A 21,764-nucleotide genomic window follows, 5' to 3' on the forward strand; every position below is an offset into this window, starting at 1 on the left:
CTTTTGATTTTTCTAATTATCTTTACCATTTACAACAATTCCATTAACCTATCACAGAACTTCGAGGGCTCAGGATCATCAAGAGGTCTTCGTTTGAAGCAAAGGTGTTAGGGTTTTTACGGCCATGTGTTCTCATTTAGTTCCTGAATAAATTAATCAAGGAAATCTCTTTCAGGAGTCATTGTGTCCCTCCATTTGTAGTTTTAAATTACTTTTCTGCATTAAAGATGGCAAAGTGAGCTACAAAATTAAATATACTGTACATAGATGAAGTTTCCTGGTACAATGGTGGGCAGGGAGATCTTCCAATTTTAACAATGACACCAGTGAAATAACATTGATAGTTCACAAAACATTAAAAAAAGTTTAAAAAAAAAAAAAAAATTTCACATTTCAAAACAAGCCCTCGGTTTGAGCTGGTGTACTCTGCCACAGATTTCATCCCCTCCGATGCATCATGCTTCCCTAGTTCCCCAGCATAGAGCAGCCGAACTACAGACTGGATCTCTCTGCAGGTGAGAAAGCGTCTCTTGTTTTAGAGTGATAACCTGGAGGCCTCCAAAGCCATGCGCTGGAACAGGTCACCCACAGAGCAGTCCACAATGCCCATCAACTTGCACAAGATGCCAGTGTCCAGATGTACCTGCAAACAAGTTGAGGAACAATAAATGCACTGGATATTTAGAATGATGCAGTTATGACTCTCATCACATCAATTAATCTTCCAAATTTCAGAATAACCTAGATGCGAAAAATACTACCTTCGGGTTCTTAGATTAGTAAAGTAACGAAGTGTTGGAGGTCAGCATACAATTCGCTTCAAGGAATTTTGTCATAGCATTTTCAAATTGAGCAAGATGGTGCCAGAGGAAACACTGCAATTCAGCCTTTATGCCATCATCCCTCAGACACTTGGACTGCACTTCAATAACAGTTAAACCTGCTTGTTTTAACACTCGGTAGATGTAGGTGGAGTAGTTTGCTTTCCTCTTTCCTTTCAGGCGACAGGATGGCTTGGTGGAACTTCTCCACTTCATGAGCAACAGACTTCATTGTGACTGGAAAGACAAGACTGTGTTCTAATACAAATTACTAACAGGGATCTGAAAGCAGGGACACCTGTAAACACTGATGACACCCTTCCTTCAAATATGCTCATTTACATCCATTAATGACCTACACAGAATGAACTTGTTCTACAGGAATCATCAAAATGCATGACTTGAAGAAAATACCCAGGAGTGGAGAATTACAAGACTAGCTTCAGAACGGAGTTAATAAAGCTTCACGTCATTACTGATACACAACTACAGCCCCATTCCATATTCATTTTATTTATTTCAATAAGTAGGTTAATTGAATTATGCTTGTATCATCTCATCATGTCATAAAATGAATTAAGGAACAATACTTACCAAAACATTCACATAAAACCATTAAAATACAAAATGAAAAACCCATGAGAAAAAGCTGACCTGTTAAATTGTGAAAGTTTAACTGAATGCAGACTAAAGTGTTTGGGAGTGATTTTACTTCTGGGAACTAATGACCTATCAGCACAACCTAAATAATCCACAATCTGCGTGCTGTAACCACGTGATTGACATTAACTTAATTCATAGTGTCCTGTTTTACAGGTAGTGTACTTGCCGTAAGGTGTAAGTGTTGGAATTTAGCAACAGAGTTAATGACAGGAAATGCTATTCCCGCTGGTTTGTTTTTTTAACCTGATCCACTGCAAACTAAGAGCTTTGACTGACCTACAGTATGGATCAGATTGAATTTGTATTAAATGAAAATACAGGTTTGCTGTTACACGTGTTTCTATATAAACTGCATAGAGAATGGAGATGCACAACAGGTAGGATTAGCGGAATTATTTCATTAGCTTCAAGCAGATTAAAGTATTAAGATCTGACCTCTGTTTTTATCATTAAAATATACCTACATGGCATGGGGAATTCCATATTGCACAAATTCAATACACACTGCTGGGATGCATTCAAGAAACACACTTATCTCTTAGAATTACATTATTTTTTTGTATGACAAAGTATTTGGTAATGTTTAGCGCGTTTTTCTTTTTGTTTTTTTAGCCTTGATTCTCACTCGGAGAACCTATCACATTGTAATGACTGTCACTAACAGAAAAGGAAATAAGATAATGCCATTAGTGACGTGCGGATTATGGTAATCCAGCTTCCATTGCAAGGTTTGTCATTTACTTTGTGACCATACCAAAAACAAAAGGAAAGATGAAGATCAAGGCGGAAATCCTTCTGCTGCACCTTCTCTTATGTCAAGGTACGTTCCAGTATCTCCTTGCTGTGCCACTGCATCATTTAGGACTGGGTACTCAGACATGCACAGGACTGAAGTTATGTCATTTATAAGATTGTACACAAAAGTAAAAAAATGTCATGTGCTGACATTTTGACAAAAAAACTAGATGCCAAGACCTGAATTTCATTTTATTTCTGTTTAAAATAATGTCTCTGGTGGTTAGTTCACTTTGGTTTGTGAGTATCCGTTTACTTACATCTTTAGTTTTTCAGTTACAATAAAACCCTAATTACTTTGCAGTGAAGATCTTGTATTTTGAGTATGGATGTAGGTCTAATGTACAGCAATGTGTCTTGTGTTTCTCTTTGCTACAATGCACGCTGGCCTCTGTGAACAGCACTATTAAATTCGTATGCTCAAGAGGTAAGTGTCTCACCAATCCTGTTAATAATGAATTGGGGGTTTTAGGGTGGTCTTTTTATATATTAATTACAACAAAAGTACTAAAAGGACCTTAATCAATTCAATGACAATTACTTTCTGGACATTTTTTTCAATGTCTTCAATGTATTTCTAAATGTAACCGCTTGGGATCCATAGTAATTGCACTAAGAATATCGACAAGTAACCCTTAAAAAGGGTAATGGCATTATGCAAAAGAGATGGTTACGGTGCAATATCTAAAAGGTAATGACAGTAAGCACAAGCTTTGGTTATGGTGCAATGAGTAACCATACCATCTGCCATATATCTACCTTTGCAGGAGGTGTTGGAGCAGTGGAAAGGCAAAGCCTGCAAATGTGATTGTCAAGGGGAGCCCAACTCCATCTGGTCGAGCGGAACCACAATGATGGAATGCATGCCAGGTGAGGTCTCCAGCCTGTGCAGTTTCAGTAAACACATGTCCATTTGTCTAGTGGGCCAGACTTGTTTTAAAATAACTCATTAGTACTAGTACAATGTTCTACCAATATCAGCACAAATCCCATCTAATAGTCCTTGAATTATGAATTACCATGGAGAGAACTTATTCAGGCTGTCTATAGATTTTTTTTTAATTATGTCTCAATCCTAAAATTTGAGGTGATGCAAGCACCCAGAGCTGTCTCTTACGTCCAGGTATTACCACTTGTAAACAGAGCATTACACAAGGGCATGTTCCCAGAATGGAACTTTAAAAAAAAAAAAAATTCATAAACAATTATAGTATTTGAAAAAAGAAAGCAATTCATATGGAACCACTTTAGTTCATCTGTAGTCACACTACAAAAACATGGGGCATTTGCTAGGTCCCGACCGTAGGGACTGTTGGCATGTATGCTATCAGCACAGAGCATCCACTTCGTACTTAAGTTTCAAATAAAAACAAAATGTAACATTATGTATTATTGCACCATGAATAAATGCTGAGATTACCCTTAAAAAGGTTGACATGTGCACCATTGTTTCAGAGTTTGCCTTGTTTTCCTCATGCAGATACTAAACCTTAAATGTCTTCTACCTTTTTTTTAATATATTGGTGTTATTTAACGTTTGTCTTTGCCTTATCTTGCTTTTACTCAGCATTGACTATACAATGTTTCACCACAGTAAACTTTAATGAGTGCATTCAATTACAAATGTTTCAATTAAAAGTGTTTCTGAATGTCTTCAGTACAGATCTGTAATGTTGAACATTGAATAATTAGTTAATACTAGTCGAAAACGTCTGTCATTGAATTTAAGTTTCTTTAAGTGTTTTAAAAATGTACCACTATTGACTGTTTTAAATGTAGGATTGCACTGAACACCCAACCATGTCTTTTTCTCTAGAGTGCCCATATCACAGACCGCTGGGCTTTGAATCTGGAGCCGTCACTCCAGACCAGATCAGCTGCGCCAGTGAGGATCAGTACACCGGGTGGTATTCCTCCTGGACCTCCAACAAGGCGAGACTCAACGGACAAGGCTTCGGGTGAGTCAATCAATCAATCTTTATTTTATATAGCGCCTAGTGGACCACCATCACAAAGCGCTTTACAAGATAGTGAGTAACAATGCATAATACATTAAATGCAGTGAAATACAGGGCATAGTACATTAAATACAAACAGTAAAAAAAACAATGCAAATACATTAAATACAGGCATATTACATTAAATACAAGGCTAGGATGTGAACTCTAAGCATTTGTGGATGTGTGTGTCATAGAGAATCATACGAATAAGATGGACTGAAAAACCTGAAATAGCAATTTAGACAACAGCTAATAACAGCATTGAAAGCAAGAGAGAACAAGAGGGTCTTGAGAGTTGATTTGAAGCGAGCGACTGGGAGCTGCACGCACTAAAGTCACCGTGAGTGACCGGGTGTGCGTCAGCACTGCTTCCATCATAGTAAACAGACTGCATGCGTCCAGATAGGTAAGAGGACAGCCAGGAGAGACAGGTTCCAGAGATCCCAGCATACTTCTGAAGGCGGTCAAGAAGAATACCATGATCTATGGTATCAAAAGCAGCAGTTAGGTCAAGGAGTACAATGACAGAGGGAGCAGCAGCATTAGTATTGAGCAGGAGATCATTTACAATCTGGAGCAGAGCAGTTTTTTGGTACTGTGATGCGGCCGGAAGCCAGACTGCAGAGATTCAAGCAGATTGCTAGCTGTGAGATGTTTTGTCAGCTGGCTGGCTACATCCCTTTCAAGAGTTTTGTGCATAATGGAAGGAGCAAGGTCTGAAGCACAGAGAGGGACGAGATTTGTTGGCCAGGGGTCCAAGGGGCACGTGACAGTATTGAGTTCAACAATAGGCCGGAGACATCGTTAATGGAGAGAGGAGAGCAGGAGGGGCAATCAGAGGGGATTCAAGGTGGTTAAGTATTATACTGGGTTTGTTGCAGGAGAGCATAGAATAAATGGTGTTGATTTTGTTCTAAAAGAAAAAGAAGAAATCATGGCAGGTAAGAGAGGAGGATGAATGGAGGGTGGATTTATCAATGGTTTTGAAGAGAATATTTGGTTTACTGTGTCCCAAGGATAAGATTTCAGAGTACTTAACCCTGGCAGCGGGGAGTGCACGCCTGTAGCTACCGAGTTGGTCCAGTTCTCTCTGTGAACCGCAGGTCCAGACAACCTCCATTTGCGCTCAGTCTTTGAGGCAGGCAGACTTAAAAAGTCGAAGTTCGAGGGTATACCATGGACAGTTGCAATGTTTCTTCACTGTTCTGGTTGTAAGCGGGGCAACTGTGTTGATGATCTGAGTAAGAGTGGCATTGTAGAGGGAAACCGCATCATCTACCGAAGACGAAACAGTACCAGTCAGAGGGGAAGATGAGACACATTCCAAGAATATTATAGGATTTAGCAGATTTTTGGGATGGAAGGAAATAACAGTATCAGTAGTAGCTGAAGGTGCGGGAAGATTAATGAGCAGTGATTAAGAAATGGTCAGAGTGAGATATCTGAGACTGAGAGATTGGAGATATCAAGGCCCCTGGTGATAAGCAGATCCAGGGTGTGTCCACGTGTGTGAGTGGGGACGATGACAGATTGAGAGCTTGACAAAGTTGGTCACTAGAGGGGAATAAGGAAAATCGACATGGATGTTGAAATCACCCACTAAAGGGCTCTGTTGGCATTACGCTTCCGAACCACATTCTGCAACTCACAAACTATGTCACGCCTTTGTGTGGATTGGAGTGCAGAATGTCACCATGAAGCAATGGTTTAAGTACAACACCGATTTTGGAAAACCACATTCCATATTTTGCAGTTTGCAAAATGTGGTCCAGAATCTCTCTGCTACCAAATTGTAGGCAGGGGCTCAATGTTAATTAAAGTAAAAACAGTTTCAGGTATAAGCGTCAACATTCCAACTTCAGTACACAGCCATATGACACTGACAACTGGGTGACAAACCTTTTTTACTACCGTATTGTCAATTATCCACACCACTTCCCTGTGCCTGTAAAACGCGTGTTTTTACATTTTTATGTTATTTTGGGGGTTTTGCAGGCTACAAAGGTTCATAATTGGCAACATAATTGGTTGTGGGTCAGTAATCCAGAAAATCAGCTAATCAAACTGCATACCTTCCACATTAGTCTGCTCACTTGACGTTGTCCTGTACATGAAATCCTTGATTATCCACAGTTTGATTCTCCACAACCCCTGATAACCAGTCCTGTTGCGTGCACTGCCCTGCTGCCAGAGAAATACTCATTTTTAGGGATGGGCACCTATATTGACATTTTGATATGATGATATTGAGAATAGTTTCCATATCGTGATACCGATATATATATATATATATAATATATATATATATATCATTTATAATATATTATATATATATATATGTGATCGTCTCTGTATATACACATGGAGACATACTTTGTATGCAGAGACATACTTTGTATTACTAATACTGCTACAATACAAATGCAGTATATCACGTTTATTTTATATTAAGATACAGCAAACCCTATGCATACCAAATACTGTCAGTCTCCAAACACCACACACTAAAGTATTATTTAACCCTTGTATTCCATTGATTGGCGTTTAGGTACCAGATGCTATACAGTACCTACAGTACCTGATACAGTGCATGATACTTTCATAGGTGTCGTGAGTCAGTATTTGCACACAGAGCAGCTGAAGATTCAATTACTAAAGGTGTTCCAACCAATAGTGCCTTCTCGAATGAAACTGTCTTTCTAATAACTTCGCGTGTGCATGACCTGATCACTTCAACGTTTCCGTGCGACTTTTTGCCGCGCCTTACCGAATAAATTTTACAATTAACACATTTCTGAGTTTTAATTCAGAAACACATTAAACAGTGCTCAGAGTCATTTTAAAAGGAAAACAGCTAAACACGACGAAAACAAAGAAAACCAGACGCCCTCATATATATATATATATATATATATATATATATATATATATATATATATATATATATATATATATATATATATATATATATATTTAGTGCTAACTAGCAGTTTGAAGCCTATTAGTTTGTCAGATTACATTTTAAAATCGAAATGAAAACAGATTTTGAAGCGTTTCGATAGTTAAGACTAAATGAAAGCCGCTATTTTACAGGTGTAAACCTAACGTAGCTTCATAAAGGTAAGTTTAGATCTCTAAGGGTAAGATCTCTCAATGCCACGGGAGGCATTATCGTACCGGGAGGCAGTATTGGACACGACATCTAGAAAGTCTGTGCCCAGTGAAGTATAGAAATATTTGGGTTTTGAGGTGGATGATGATGGAATAGTAAAACAATATAACAAGACCTTATTTTTCTCCATGGATATTGTGAAGCAAAGCACCACTAAATTAAACAAAATGACTGCTTTTCATATGTAAATATCTGTTGACGTCTGTACATGTATATATGTTTCAATTTGCAATTGCGTTGTATTTTTCTGTGTTTTGCAAGACTTCGATATTATCGATACTGATATACAATTTTCATATCGTTGCCCATCCCTAAGGGTAAATTATATATTTTGACCAGTGACATATAATTCTACAGCGATAACCCATTTTACTAACACCCCCAGGTCCCAAGTAGTTGTATAGTAGTACAACATACCTGCATTTTAATAAATTGTATGTTTATTGTTTATTGTTTTCTCTCAACATTAATTCGGGATATACAGATTTTCTCAAGCACAATCTAATTAAACATAAGAAAAAATGGACCAGTGATAATGTTGCTAGTACTGATCATATCTTTACACAAGTACTGAAGGAAAGCAAGTTTAACAGCAATTATTAACCAGTCTGCAAAGATAACAATTTACGTTCTCATTCACAGCCGCTCCTTCTTGATCTTGAGAGGAAATTGCTATTTTGTTCCAAACTCACTAGATGGCGTTGCAGGTTCATTTTCCTACATTTAAAGATGCTTTTTCGCAGTGGTTCTCAACCTATTTCCATTTGTGGGCCGCATATGCAGCTATATATGCGTTATGTGGGCCGCACCCACACAATATACTTACTACCTGTATATCTATAAAGGATATGTTTTGTATCTGTTATCTGATAGCAATGTCACACAAATCAATATAGTACGTTTCATTTTAAATGAGCAAAACAAGTAAAAATCTAACTGTTAAAATTAATTTGGTTTTAAACTTACATTAGTGGGAGATCTGGCAACGTCGTTTGTTTGAAGCAGTAATTGCTTCACAGATGGGTGACAGCACAGCACAGCTGTGCAAGAAGGTTTGCTTCAGTCAAGCGAGCGCGACAGCGGGACTTAATCCGGCACATGGCTGAGAACGTATGTTCATAAATGTAAGTCGATCCAAACATAGACTGTATTTTGGCACTTAGAAGACGCAAATTTTGTCCAGCAACACATTTCCATAATTCCTGGCAGAACTTAAATGCTGAGCTGCGTAAGTTGCTCCCTGCCCCTGCAAATCTGACAGCTCTTCTTCCAGTTCATGCCTGGGAACATAACATGTTGTTGCATGGTATTTAAGCTGTAAAATGGGAAAGGTGTAAGGATCCCGTAGAAAAGCACCAGCAGACTGTACTTTAACGAAATCGGCAAAACGTGACGAAAACTGTTCTTGCAGCTGCTGTACCGTAGCAACACATTGTTCTATTTTGTCACTTTCCACAGAACCTTCACCTGCTTCATTTAACTCTGGGAAATGCGCGAGGTCTCCTTCTTTAATTTGACCGATGAACAGTTCAAGTTTTATCTTAAAACTAGCACCAGCGCACATTAGCTCGCCAATTGTTTTTCCTTCACACTGTAGTTGCAAATTCAGCTTATTTAGATGCCCAGTGAGGTCGGCAAGAAATGCCACGTCTTCCTTCCAGCTGCATCTTTTAATTCACGATATTTATCCTCCTCACCAATTTCACAAAGAAACCGCACAATTTCTGGAAGTAATGCAACAAATCTTTGAAGAACCTTACCACGACTTAGCCATCTAACTTCTGTGTGTAACAGTATATCACCATATCACAAGTCAACTTCTTGCAGCAGAGAAACAAAACGGCGGTGTAGTATGGGCCGAGCACGAATGAAGTTTATTACTTTTACAACTGTGTCCATTATTCCCTTCATGCGACCGTCTCCTAACTTATTGCAGAGAGCCTGTTAATGCACAATACAGTGAAATGACAACAGATTTGGCTACTCCCTTGTCATTTCAGCAAGTAGTCCCCGATGTTTACCAGTCATACACGGAGCTCCACCTGTTGTTGCAGAAACAACTGAATTTAGCGGAACATTCATTTCACCGCATGCTTGGTGAACAGCAATGTATATACCCTCCCCAAGCGTGCGACCGTGCAGTGACTGCAGCTAAAGTAAGTCTTCTGTAATTTCAAAGTTGACTGTATCAATGCATCGAATCCAAATGCAAAGCTGGGCCACGTCTCCTATATCTGTTGATTCATCAACTGCTAAACTTTTAAAGCTGCAGCTGAGGCGATCTTTGCTTTAAGTTGGGTGTCCAGGTTTTCAGAAAGGTCTGAGATGCGCCGACATACTGTGCCATTTGCTTAGCTTCAAATTTTTTATCCTTCTTATGACTTTGTTTTTGTTTCTCAAATCATTAAAGAGACAGTCCGCGGACTCTAAAAAGCATTGTTTTACAAGCTCCCCATCACTAAATGGGTTCCTGTGTTTGGCAAGCATCCAAGAAATTTTGTGCGATTCGTCTGCTTCAGTAAATGTGGCACGAAACACTTTCTGCTCACTGTTTAGCGATTTCTCAAGATGACGAAATTTTAACTTTCTAACTTCAGATTTCTCTGAATATTTAGTTTGAAAGTCTTGATGCTTCGTCTCAAAGTGCCTTTTTACATTGTACGTTTTGCACACAGTGAGGGCAGTACGACATAATAAACAAAAGGCTTCCCATCTCTTTCTATAACTGCAAACAATTCTTTCCAGTCATCTTGTACCTTTCTGCCTTCTACTGCCAAACTGCGATGCTTCTTTCCTTCATCTGCCTTTATACTTACACTGCTTTCTGAAGTCACGCAACATCGTTTCCCTCCACGAAACAACAAACAGATCAATTTTCTCTCTTGTCTACGCTATTCAACTGTTCTATATATATATATATATATATATATATATATATATATATATATATATATATATATATATATTTTTTTTTTTATTGCCAGGATCACATGGGCCGCAGCTGTGTGCTGATTGGGCCGTGGGTTGAGAACCACTGCTATAGGGGTTTACAGCGCTGGTGAAGTGTGCATGTGGTATGAGAAACAGCCCAAGAACGGTTTGGTTAATGTAACGTAGTGAAATAAAGATGCAAAGAAAGTAATCATCTCAGACTAGTACAACAATAGTCCAAATCAACTATTGATTATTCAGCCATCGGAAAATGTCTTTGTATCAGCTGGAAATGGTGTCACATGAAAATAATTACTTTCTTTGCATCTTGCACACAAATTCAGTACATGCACAGGGTTGGTTATAAAGATGCAAAGAAAGTAATCATTGCTGGACTGTGATACTGACATGATGCAGCCTTCAAGAAATGTCTTTCTATGAAAATGATACCAGATCCACACACATGATTTTAGTTGGAGACCCTTCACATCAGAAAGAGTTATGATTTGTGGTGTCTGTTCCAGGTGCGCTTGGCTGTCCAAGCTCCAGGACAGTAACCAGTGGCTGCAGATTGACCTGAAGGAGGTGAAGGTGATATCAGGCATTATCAGCCAGGGTCGCTGCGATGCCGACGAGTGGATAACCAAGTACAGCATCCAGTACCGCACTGACAAGAACCTCAACTGGGTCTATTACAAAGATCAGACTGGAAACAACAGGGTGAGTGATGGGACCTGGACATGGAACAGACTAAAACGAATGACAAAACGGAATGCCCATTGACAACAATGGGGAAAACAGAAAGACGGTCTATATCTCCAAATCCCAGACAGGAATCCTAAAACCCCAAATACACTTTCTTCAACATAAACTAATACACAAAATAAAGGTGGAATGACATGGAACGATGGCTGCTTTCTATGGAATGATAGGCCTGGAATACCAAAAACACACAAAAACATAGCACAAATAGGAATGACAGTCTATATCTCCAAATCCCAGAAAGGAATCCTACAATTCCGAATACACTTTCTTTAAAATAAACTAAAATAAATAAACAGGGAATGACAGGCTTGGAATAGCAAATTATTTTTGTGTTAAAGAATAGGTTCATTTAATCTCATTATACTTTTATTTTGTGTACTAGTTTATTTTAAAGAAACTGTATTCAGGATTTTAGGATTCCTGTCTGGGATTTGACTGGATATAGACGTCTTTCTGTTTTCCCCATTGTTGTCAATGGGAATTCCATTTTGTCACTCGTTTGAGTCACCCATGTGTTTAGCAGCTTGTGCCTTCTCTTGATCCCCTGACGCATGAAGTGACTATGAATAAGCCACTCCCCTTTACTCTCATTGCTAAGGAAATATTACTTCCTATCCAATGCACATTTACCAGTGCATTCTGTAATGTTGCAAAATATTAGACCAACATACACACAAAAACAAGGATTCACTAAACGATTTCATTCTATTCATAGGTTTATTTAATGAGTAAGTTGTAATACAGTGCTTCCTTTATACCACAGAACAGGTTAGAAGACAAGAACTATGATTTACTATTGCAGCGTTAAAGAAGGGGAGGGTTGGACATCTATAAAAGTTAATATTAATCATCTATAATAATTGTTTTAACACCCTATACCAATACTATGGTGGCCCTGATGTGCAAAATACAAAAAAATAAATAAATAAAAATAAAAAAACACAAATAAAAATATGTAACTAAAGAATTACACAAAACCCTCATTATAACTTCTTAATATTAAAATAATTTTGTCAGACTTAACAATTGTTATTTTATCCTTAAACTTCTGATAGTTTTGGCTCCGTTTGGTTTCAGTAGGTGTTCTATGGGAACTCTGACAGGACTTCTTCAGTACAGAACCTCCTTCGCCCCCCTATCGTCTCCCGATACATCAGGTTGCTGCCGATGGGCTGGCACACACGCATCGCAGTGAGAATGGAGCTGCTGGAGTGCATGAACAGGTGCGTCTGAGCCTGAACCACAGGCCTGGAGTACACTTGTGTGAGTTCACTTTCACCAAAGTGGAACACAAAAACAAACCAAAACATCCTTATAATCTAAAAAACAAGTTTTATACTTGAACATTTCAAACAAGTGCAAGCTTGCTTACTCTACAGGTCTAAATGTGTTATTTGGGTCTCTGTGGAATACTGTAATTTTTACATACTGTGTATTATTATTATTGTATTTTCAAAGACCTAAATAAATAAATAAATAAATTACAATTACAATTTTGCCTTGTGTTCAAAGACTTACTTGTCTTCTACTTTGGTATGGGAAAGCTAGCAGGTAAAAGATTAAAAGATGATTATTATGGAAACTATAATTGGTGTATTTGGTTTGGTTTACTGTATTCTGTACTGTGTATGAAATAAAAGGGCCATCATGTAGCCACTGTTATCCAGTGTGCATTGAAATGTTTTTTTCTAGTCATCAACAAGGCCAAGTCTTCAGGTTATGTGATCTGAGAGTGATCCCGTGTATTTAAAAAAAGTCACGATGGTTCAATAAACATTTAACTACTCTTGTACTTGACTTGAACTGCATTTCATTCATTGTAAACCAAAGTTTGCATCTTTAAAATGGAACCAACAGAGTTGCCATTAAGATCCACCACTATTAACTTTGTCCTCTTATTAGACTCCATAAAATGCAAATAAAATAAAAATGTCAGGCCATTTTCACTGTGCTGAAGTGTGTTCTTCTAGATTATATCATTACAGTAATGTTATACTGTTGTAAAGTGGCAAGCTTTGACATATATTTTAATACAAGGGTTAAAAGTTGCAGTTTTTACTGTGGTACACCAGGGGGCACTTTTTGTTCTAATACAGTAATTGGTAGTCCATGCAGTCTGTTATTTTACTGTGTAACTGAGTTAAGAAATGACTTGGTGGTTTTCAACCTGTGGTACGCTCCCTCAATCACACCGTGGTAATGTATCAATCTGTTTGTACCACTGAATCACAGATAAATGTGAAATTATGACCCAGACTTTGACTAAAATAATTACAAATGCAACAAAAAAAACAGTTTTTTAGGGGTTAGGCACAAAAATGCTGCATCTACCTTTATAAACAAGTGTCAATATTTACAAATGTGACACGACTGAAGTGCGAGAAAGACGGTAACAATTTGATCGACTACAAATGCCTGTAAGCGCAGAGAGGTATATTAGCACAAGCAGAACACGGGAATCCCAGTTTCTTGCAAAAGTTGTGATGGTGACCAAACATGTGTGTGTACTGTTGTGTAAAAAAGTAACTTAAAAATGAACAGTTGCATATAAGAAATGTAGAACAAAAACAGCAACAAATAAAACTAGAACTGCCAGACAGTTTCATGGCTTCCAAGCCCCAGTACCAGTACCAGACACTTAAGCAATTACTGGAAGAAGCACGTTTAGTTCTTGATATTTGCCAAGTTTGAAATCAGTAAGTCCTCCAGAAGATTTTGAAATTAAAAAAAAAAAAAAAAATGCATCAGGCGGCCATCTTGGCTCATGCAACAAACAACACTTTTGAAAAAGTAAACTGTGCTGACACACGCATGATGGTTTTCAGGTTTGGAGCTAATCAAGTAAACCGTTTTTAAACTGAAGCAGTTTTAAATTTAAGAAGAAAATGTAGGGCCAGCGGCCATCTTGTTTAACAAAACAACACCATTTTGTGATTATCTTGTCGCCGGGATAATGCCTACCAAGTTGGGAGAAAGTTGGTTAAATGGTTTTTGAGCAGAAGCAGTTTGTTGTTTGGTGCACGTTTTGTCAAATTTGTTGGCAGTATTTTGATATTAAATTTTATCACAGCAATTTTCCAAAACTTGAACCAGGTTTGGATGTTGATGATATATGCCAAGTGTCAGATCAATCACTTCAGCAGTTCCTAAGAAGATTTCAAAAGGTTTCTAAAAAAAAAAAAAAAAAAAAAACGTCAGATGGCCTTTTTGGTTGGGGTCCACACTTTTTTTTTTTTTTTAAAGAGTCAGTTGTATTGATACAGTGAGAGGAATGATGCTTGTGAAAAATGTGGAGTTAGTCAAGTAAAAAATTTGTCAATTGAGGCAGTATTAAATTTAAGATGTAAATATATGCCTGAAGGCCATATTATTTTACAAAACATCACCATTTTGATATGTTTGTATTCCATTGTCACCGGGACGACGCCTACCAAGTTTGGAGTTTGTTGGTCAAACGGCTTTCAAATAAACGCAGTTTGATGTTAGGGGCACATTTCAGTAAAATTCGTGGCAGCCATTTTGATAGTAAAATTTATCGCAACCTCTGCTTCACAAACTTGAAACGGGTTTGGTTGCTGATGACAGTTGCAAATAGATGAAATCGGTTCACCGGTTCCCAAGAAGATTTTGAAAGGTTTTTCCATAAAATGCGTCAGGCTGCCATCTTAGTTGATGCAGGAGTGCAATTTTTTGCATCTGAACTGTAATCTACACAGGATGATACCTACCAAGTTTCATGCTGATTGGTTACACTGCATGTAAAAAGAGAAGGGTTTGAAGTTGGAAGAAGAAGAAAAATCCTAACAATAACAATAATCTTTTAAGCCATTCTGGCTTGAAAGCCTAAATACACTTAAGGTTTGTGTACTGCACACGTGCCATTAACAAAATGCCTTGGAAACTTAAAATAAAGAAAATAATTAATGAAGGGCTGTAATACAGCAAAAAGTGCAAGAATTAAACAAACAAGGAAGTGAAAAGGTTTATCGCTCCAAGCTGAAAAATGTTATCTTTGTGAACTCTAATAAACCAATGTTATCTTTCGCCAGTCAAATCGTAGAGTGAATAAATAAAACCGAGTCAACACGAATGTATTTTTTTAAGCTGTTGCATCTTGCATGCAAGATATAATAGATTTTAGTTACATTGTTTACTGTCATGAGTTTAAGTATGATTTAATTGCACAAGATTCCATAGTTAGAGGATGATTTTATAATCTCTTTAGCCAAAGAAGCAGGCACAGTAATTTAAGAACACCGTTACCATTATGTAAAACAGTAGCCTATCTAGCATTGAGTTTTGCACTAAAGCAAGGTCAGCTGTTGCAGGGAAAAGATTGTTTATTTCTCATTTAAAAAATGTGAAAGCAGAACACACAGAAATACTTGGGATAGTACTGCAGCTTGCTTAATTGCAGTACACAAAACAAACAAACAAAAAACACCATTTACTAAATTTAGCTCTCAGATTGTGCTAATGAAAATGACAATGTGCTTGCTATGGATATCGTAAATATAGCAGAATGAACTCACTGCAATTTAAACTTGTTTTTACTGAAGAATAAACAGTATGTAAATCATAACAGCTATCTGTGCTGCATGCTGTCAGATCAGGACTTGACTAACACTGAGCATGGGAGCTGCAGCATGCTATCAGATCAGGACTTGAACAACACTGAGCATGGGCGCTGCAGCATGCTGTTTCCCTTATTACAACTGTACACAATGTGTGGTCACCAATTCCATACACAACACTTGCAAAATATAAAAAACATAAAAACATGCTGAGTTCATTGCAGTCATCAGCCGCACAGATTAACGACTCAGCAGAATGAGGCAACAAACAAGTGAGTACAGACACAACAAACCTGGTTGTAATGGGGTAGGTCTCAGTTTTACAACAGCGGTTTAAGATTGCACATAGTTACTGGTACACCTGGTGGTCCCTGCTGGAAACACCGGTACTTGAGAAGAAAATGTTGAAAACCACTGTTTTAGTGTACTGTTTTCTTTCTGAACTTCATTTTTGTCAGTAAGTTATAAGTTATAGAGAGGTTATAAAGAGGTAACCTGGCTGTCTTAGTTGTGTGTGAATCAAAGAAACTATTTTAGACCTGCAGTGAGAAACCAATTCTATTCAGATTAATTAAAAAGAAAAGGCTGAATACAGCTGCAACCTTATCGTGCAAAACCTGCTTTTAATAAAGACACGTTTTGCAATGTCCATTCAAAAATACATTGTGCGTAAAAATGAACCATTTCCATGCCAAAATAAACATGGTGATTATTAGTCTATACAGTGGCAATACAAATGTACATAAGCTAAGAAATGAAAACATGCCAGGTACACTGTACTAATAATGGAAAAGAAAAAATAACAAAAGGAAAACCACATGATACATATGGACGTTATAAACACTTTGCAAACGTTCTTAAATGTTCTGCTTTGTATCAGTTCTGGAACAAAGTCAGGTTTTGATGAGCCAGCAGTGTGGCTGACACATTACATTCAGCGCTACAGAGAAACGAGAGACCTCACAAGCACCTTGGAACACTACAACCTCTGGATTCTCCTGGATCGCTACCTTTTAAGTGCACATTTGCAGTTGTGAAAATCAAGTAAGTTAAAAACAATAAGAACTTCAAAACACATTTTTTAAAAAAAAATATAACACACATAATGCACTTGACTGAGCATTCATGGGTTACCTGGTCTAACTTGCACCTCCTGTATACTACCCTATCACAAACAACATACTATACTACAGTAGGCTCCGCGTACAGGAACAACTCCTTAAGAGAACACTTTGGCTAAGAGAACAACCTTGTGGTGAAATGCATTTTTCCCCCATTGTAAATGCTCCGCTTAAAGGAACAGGAACTTCACTTAAAACAACACCTTTTTGACACCGATAGCGATTAATTCACAACTGATGCAGTACTGTTTTTTAACCTGCTAGCTCCTCAATCATTACATTTAAATGGTTTATTCAATATTTTCAAAATTGACTTGTCATCACGAGAGAGTTTCTGAGGCACACCGATTGGTTTATTCAACTTTCCAGAACTGCCATCAGTTATAATGGCACGTACACAAACGCCCCACTGTTTCTCTTGCTACAAACAGCAGAGTTAATTTAGTTTGACAGTTAGTTTATCTGTTCCTTTATTATTATAGTTTATTAACATACACTTGCCTATTGCTTTTCTTATTCTGTTCATTTCATATGTTGATGCATGTGCGTCATGACAAGTAATACATATGTATTTATTTAGTGATTGATTCATTATTGGGTGTCTGGTGGCTAACTCCGTCTTACAGAACACTTTGGCCATAAGAACACTTTGCTTTCTTCCCGAGGGGTGTTCTCATAGCCGGAGACTACTGTATATAGAATACTATTACCCGAGTATAATGCATACCGGCATGGTTTTATAGCACACAAATGGTACATAATAGGCTAATATTTGTAAAAGGGTGCACATTATATTGCAACAAATACGGTAGTGTGCTGAATGAAATGGGAGGAGCTCAACTACAAAAAGGGTGTGGCTCAATCCCATTCCATATATGTCAATCAGGTACAACCTAAATTCTTGAAAATAATATTTAATCCACACTTGTAGATTACAACACATTTTTGCAAGCTAGGAATCCACCTCCATTTTCAACTGTAGCAAAGGATAAAGTTTAAAAAAATAATAATGAAAAACAAAAACCCTTAAGTTTACAACAGAAATCAAAGCGTATAAAAATAATAAAATTAAAAAGTGGCACTAATGGCCTCAATTGTGATCCCTGGGGGCCAGGTTAAAAATCTTCAGAATAAAATGTTTACCTTGTAAAAATTTAAAAGCACTTGGATGGCTTGTTTCACAAACCCTGATGAGAACAAAACTTACCTAAAATAAGACCGCCTTACCTTAACTAAACATTATGCAGACCAAGACTATTACTAAACAAACTAAACCGACAGGCAGACCTGGGGTCAATTCTAATTCTAATTACAATTACAGCATGATCGTTTGCTGAAATTGCAATTACAATTCGTTACAATTATGCTGCAGTAATCTGAATTATAATTACACTAAAAAGTAACACAAATAGCTGCACACATTAACACGGTTACTCTGTTTATTCTACCAAACAGTAATCACAGGTACAAATACAGAAACATACTCTATAACATTTTCTCAAACAAATGGGGTCACTAAAATTAGTTGAAAATACATGAAGAATATTTGCTCAATGTAAAAAACAACATGGAACTGTGAATGATTAAGCTTGTAAAGGTATGTGAATTGATCAATTATATGGTAATGACAATTACAACTACAAATGCAAATCCGCAGGTGTGCCAAGGTTCAACTCCAACTACATTGTAATTGCAATGAATCACAAATTACACAATTACAATGTAATTGACCCCAGTTCTGCCAGCAGGGAGTTATTTAAACCAGCAAGTCTAGAACAGACTTTAAAAGCTTCGTGAACAGGGCCTTCTGTGTGTAAAGAATTCTCCCACAGGCAGGTCAGATTCTTAAGTTGTGTTTTCACTGCCCTAGGTCCTATTTTGCAGACCGTTTTAACAAGCACACTGCTCCCTACTGTACGTGAGGGTTTCACAAGGATCGCTAACTTGACTATGCCAAGCTCTCCTAAGTTGTCCCCATACAGTGTCATTTCTTGACCACTCCTGACCACCAGGCCATCTGAAATCCCAACAATAATTCTGTAACCTTTTTACATAACCACTTTACATAGTTCCAGTTATCTTTAACATATTTGTGTCTCAAAGACATTTTTGGAAGTTCTACCAACAAAATGTGGCTAAACTGTGAAAAAGATATCGGTCGTAGTTCTTGGGTTTCCAAGCCAGGAGAAGGGCATTACTTTTGTCCATTTAAAACATAACATTTTTGGACAGTGTTTAATGTGATCTGCCCTTCTCTTTTCAGATACCGCATCACATGGCAATGTATTCTATTGAATTAAAAACAAACAAAAAAATGCTTCTTACTACTTTTTCAATCTTGGAAAGCAGGAACTGTAAAATGACAGAATCTGTAAGAAGACTGTCATTTGTGACAACTTTACATAAGCCAGTAAAGTACCCACATTTCTTATAAAGAAGCAGGCAACCGCTTCTATTTACTAATGACAAGGCTCTGTATGTCACAGTAAGTTAAAAAGCCAACAATCAACTCATTAGCTTCTTCTAATACTATGATGCAGCTCTAAAAAAAAAAAAAAAAAAAAAAACTTAAACCTTTTAGTTAACTTTTTGGCTATCTCTGACCGATAGAGACTAAAACTATATAGACTTTATTATTATAATATTATAATTAATATATATATATATATGCTATATATATATATAAGATATATATAATATTAAAAATAAATAAATAAATTTTTTTTATTTATGATTCTTTCTGGCACACACAAACACATTTTTATAATTTTTTAAATCAAAGCGTCTTGAAAGAAAATAGATAACGGTGACCTTTTTGTTTTCTGGAGCTTTCACTAAAGTTTGTCTATAAAGTTTTATAAATACTTAACAAAGAAATTATCACACATTGGTATTAATATAATACACTAAGTTGTTCAATGTAACAATTAGAAAAGACATGAACCTCTGTAAAATGTTACAGCCGATATACACGCACACTTTCAGTTAACACATCTGGAAAACACAGAACACAATACATACATTACAAAAGTCTGTGTCTGCCCTACAGGCTGTCCAGTCCGTCATTACAGTCTGTGTAAATAGTCATTTTTATATATATATATATATATATATATATATATATATATATATATATATATATATATATATATATATATCACTTAATACAAAGAGAAGAGAAATAAAGTTGGTATTATGACTCTATAAAGCCTGTATTTAAAGTGCATCGTCAAGGAAACTGGTAAAGACTTTACTGAGCTATGTTTGTTTTTCATAAAATACAGTTCGACCAGTTATCACCAGTTATCACCAGTTCTTGGAACCAAATCACCGATTGTGGTTGTTTTCTGTCACAGACTGTTAAGTAAAGATGGGTCATACATGATTTAAACAAGATGTGTATAAACTTTGGTGGAAATTAGCTGTAAAATGCACAGCTGCTAGTCTTTATAAAATCGAAATGTTTAATGTCCTTTCAAGCAAATGTACTGTTGAACCGTTAAGATACGTCTATAACATGGTATTAAAATATCACAATATCTGATTACACAATACTAGTGGAAAGCTTTGTGTAGTGAAAAGTAATTATCAAGCTTATTATAATACCTTAATTACATCCTTTACATAACACTATTGTTATAGCCTGTTCATAGCGTACAGTACTATTCATAACTTTCTTTTCAACACATTTCAAGGTGTATTATTTATTATAACTGATCATTAATGTACAAGGTTAACAATGCATGGTACAGATCTGATCTTGTTAATATTGTATGTAATCTTTACCACCTTGACTAATTGTTGTTCGCTAAGCAACGCTTATGTTTTCTTCACAACCTATTAATAACACTATGTAACACAATTTTTGTTCCTGGGTAGTAAGTGTTATTTCCTAATTGCTTATGCCTCAAAAGTATAGAAAATGGCTATTATTCCCCACAAACTTTGCTTTTGTGACCAGGACAGTGATATTTCAAAATATCATTATTTCCAATGGGAAAATGGGCAAATGTGTGTCTTTTCATTCATATAAAGTCAGAAAAAAAACAACATATGAATCCAAATTAACATGTATTTATACTAAAGTAATACAAAGATGACTACAAAAGATTTAGAAGTGAGTAGTTTTTCGAGATTTACAATTATACTGTATTTACTTTATGTGAATGAAAAGACACATTTGCCCATTTTCCCATTGGAAATAGTGATATTTTGAAATATCACTGTCCTGGTCACAAAAGCAAAGTTTGTGGGGAATAATAGCCATTTTCTATACTTTTGAGGCATAAGCAATTAGGAAATAACACTTACTGCCCAGGAACATTTTTTTTTTTTTTTTGTTATACAGTGTAATCTGCTGTACCAGAAAATGACACAGTACACTGGTAACAGTGTGACCTTGGTGGCCCAGCAAGCCACAAATAAATAGTTTTGCTTAAGGCAAAGTTGCATTATCAGGTTGTGTGTGCCTAAGCATTCGGAGACCCCCGTGCTTATCAGGTCCTGCTCTGTGTAATGCTGTGAACTACTATAGTAAACAGATTACAGGGGCTGGTGACCTAAATAGTGGTGGATCTTAAAACTGCCAGTCCTGCTGGTGTTTCAACACGGATGAAACATCACTAAACACAAGTATAATGAGGTCAGCAATAGAGCAGGTTTCTATATTTTTGGTGGATTTAAGATCTGCCAGTCTTTAAGACCATTATAATAGACCCTCTTTGATCACCAATTGCCAGTCTACTAAGACCCCAGTTCCTAATAAAAGACCTATGAAATAAATATAATAGTCTATAACTACAGTTATTAGCACCCACCAGAATGTAGGCCTGCTTCTGTGACAGAAAACAGGCCTCCAAGTCACTGTGTTAAGGTTATAAAAAAGCATGGCATCCTTTTATTGTCACTACAATACTTGTTCT

The 21,764-nt window shown here is 36.8% G+C and overlaps 1 protein-coding gene across 1 annotated transcript; it reads left to right on the plus strand.

The window, feature by feature from the left end:
• Nucleotides 1-2,604: 2,604 nt before the first annotated feature.
• LOC121327518 (retinoschisin-like) lies at nt 2,605-12,564 on the plus strand. Its single transcript, XM_041271586.1, has 5 exons — nt 2,605-2,610; nt 3,047-3,149; nt 4,096-4,237; nt 10,907-11,102; nt 12,228-12,564. Exons 1-5 carry the CDS (start codon nt 2,605-2,607, stop codon nt 12,378-12,380), a joined length of 600 nt encoding a protein of 199 aa, XP_041127520.1. The 3' UTR covers nt 12,381-12,564.
• Nucleotides 12,565-21,764: the final 9,200 nt, after the last annotated feature.

Source organism: Polyodon spathula, chromosome 15 (assembly GCF_017654505.1).
Source record: "Polyodon spathula isolate WHYD16114869_AA chromosome 15, ASM1765450v1, whole genome shotgun sequence".
Taxonomy (NCBI): domain Eukaryota; kingdom Metazoa; phylum Chordata; class Actinopteri; order Acipenseriformes; family Polyodontidae; genus Polyodon; species Polyodon spathula.

What these genes read in the sequence shown, in the direction of transcription:
- LOC121327518 (XM_041271586.1), top strand. An exon ending in CTCAACGGACAAGGCTTCGG is followed by an intron (nt 4,238 to 10,906) that starts GTGAGTCAATCA and finishes TGTCTGTTCCAG; the next exon opens with GTGCGCTTGGCTGTCCAAGC. An exon ending in ATCAGACTGGAAACAACAGG is followed by an intron (nt 11,103 to 12,227) that starts GTGAGTGATGGG and finishes TGGTTTCAGTAG; the next exon opens with GTGTTCTATGGGAACTCTGA.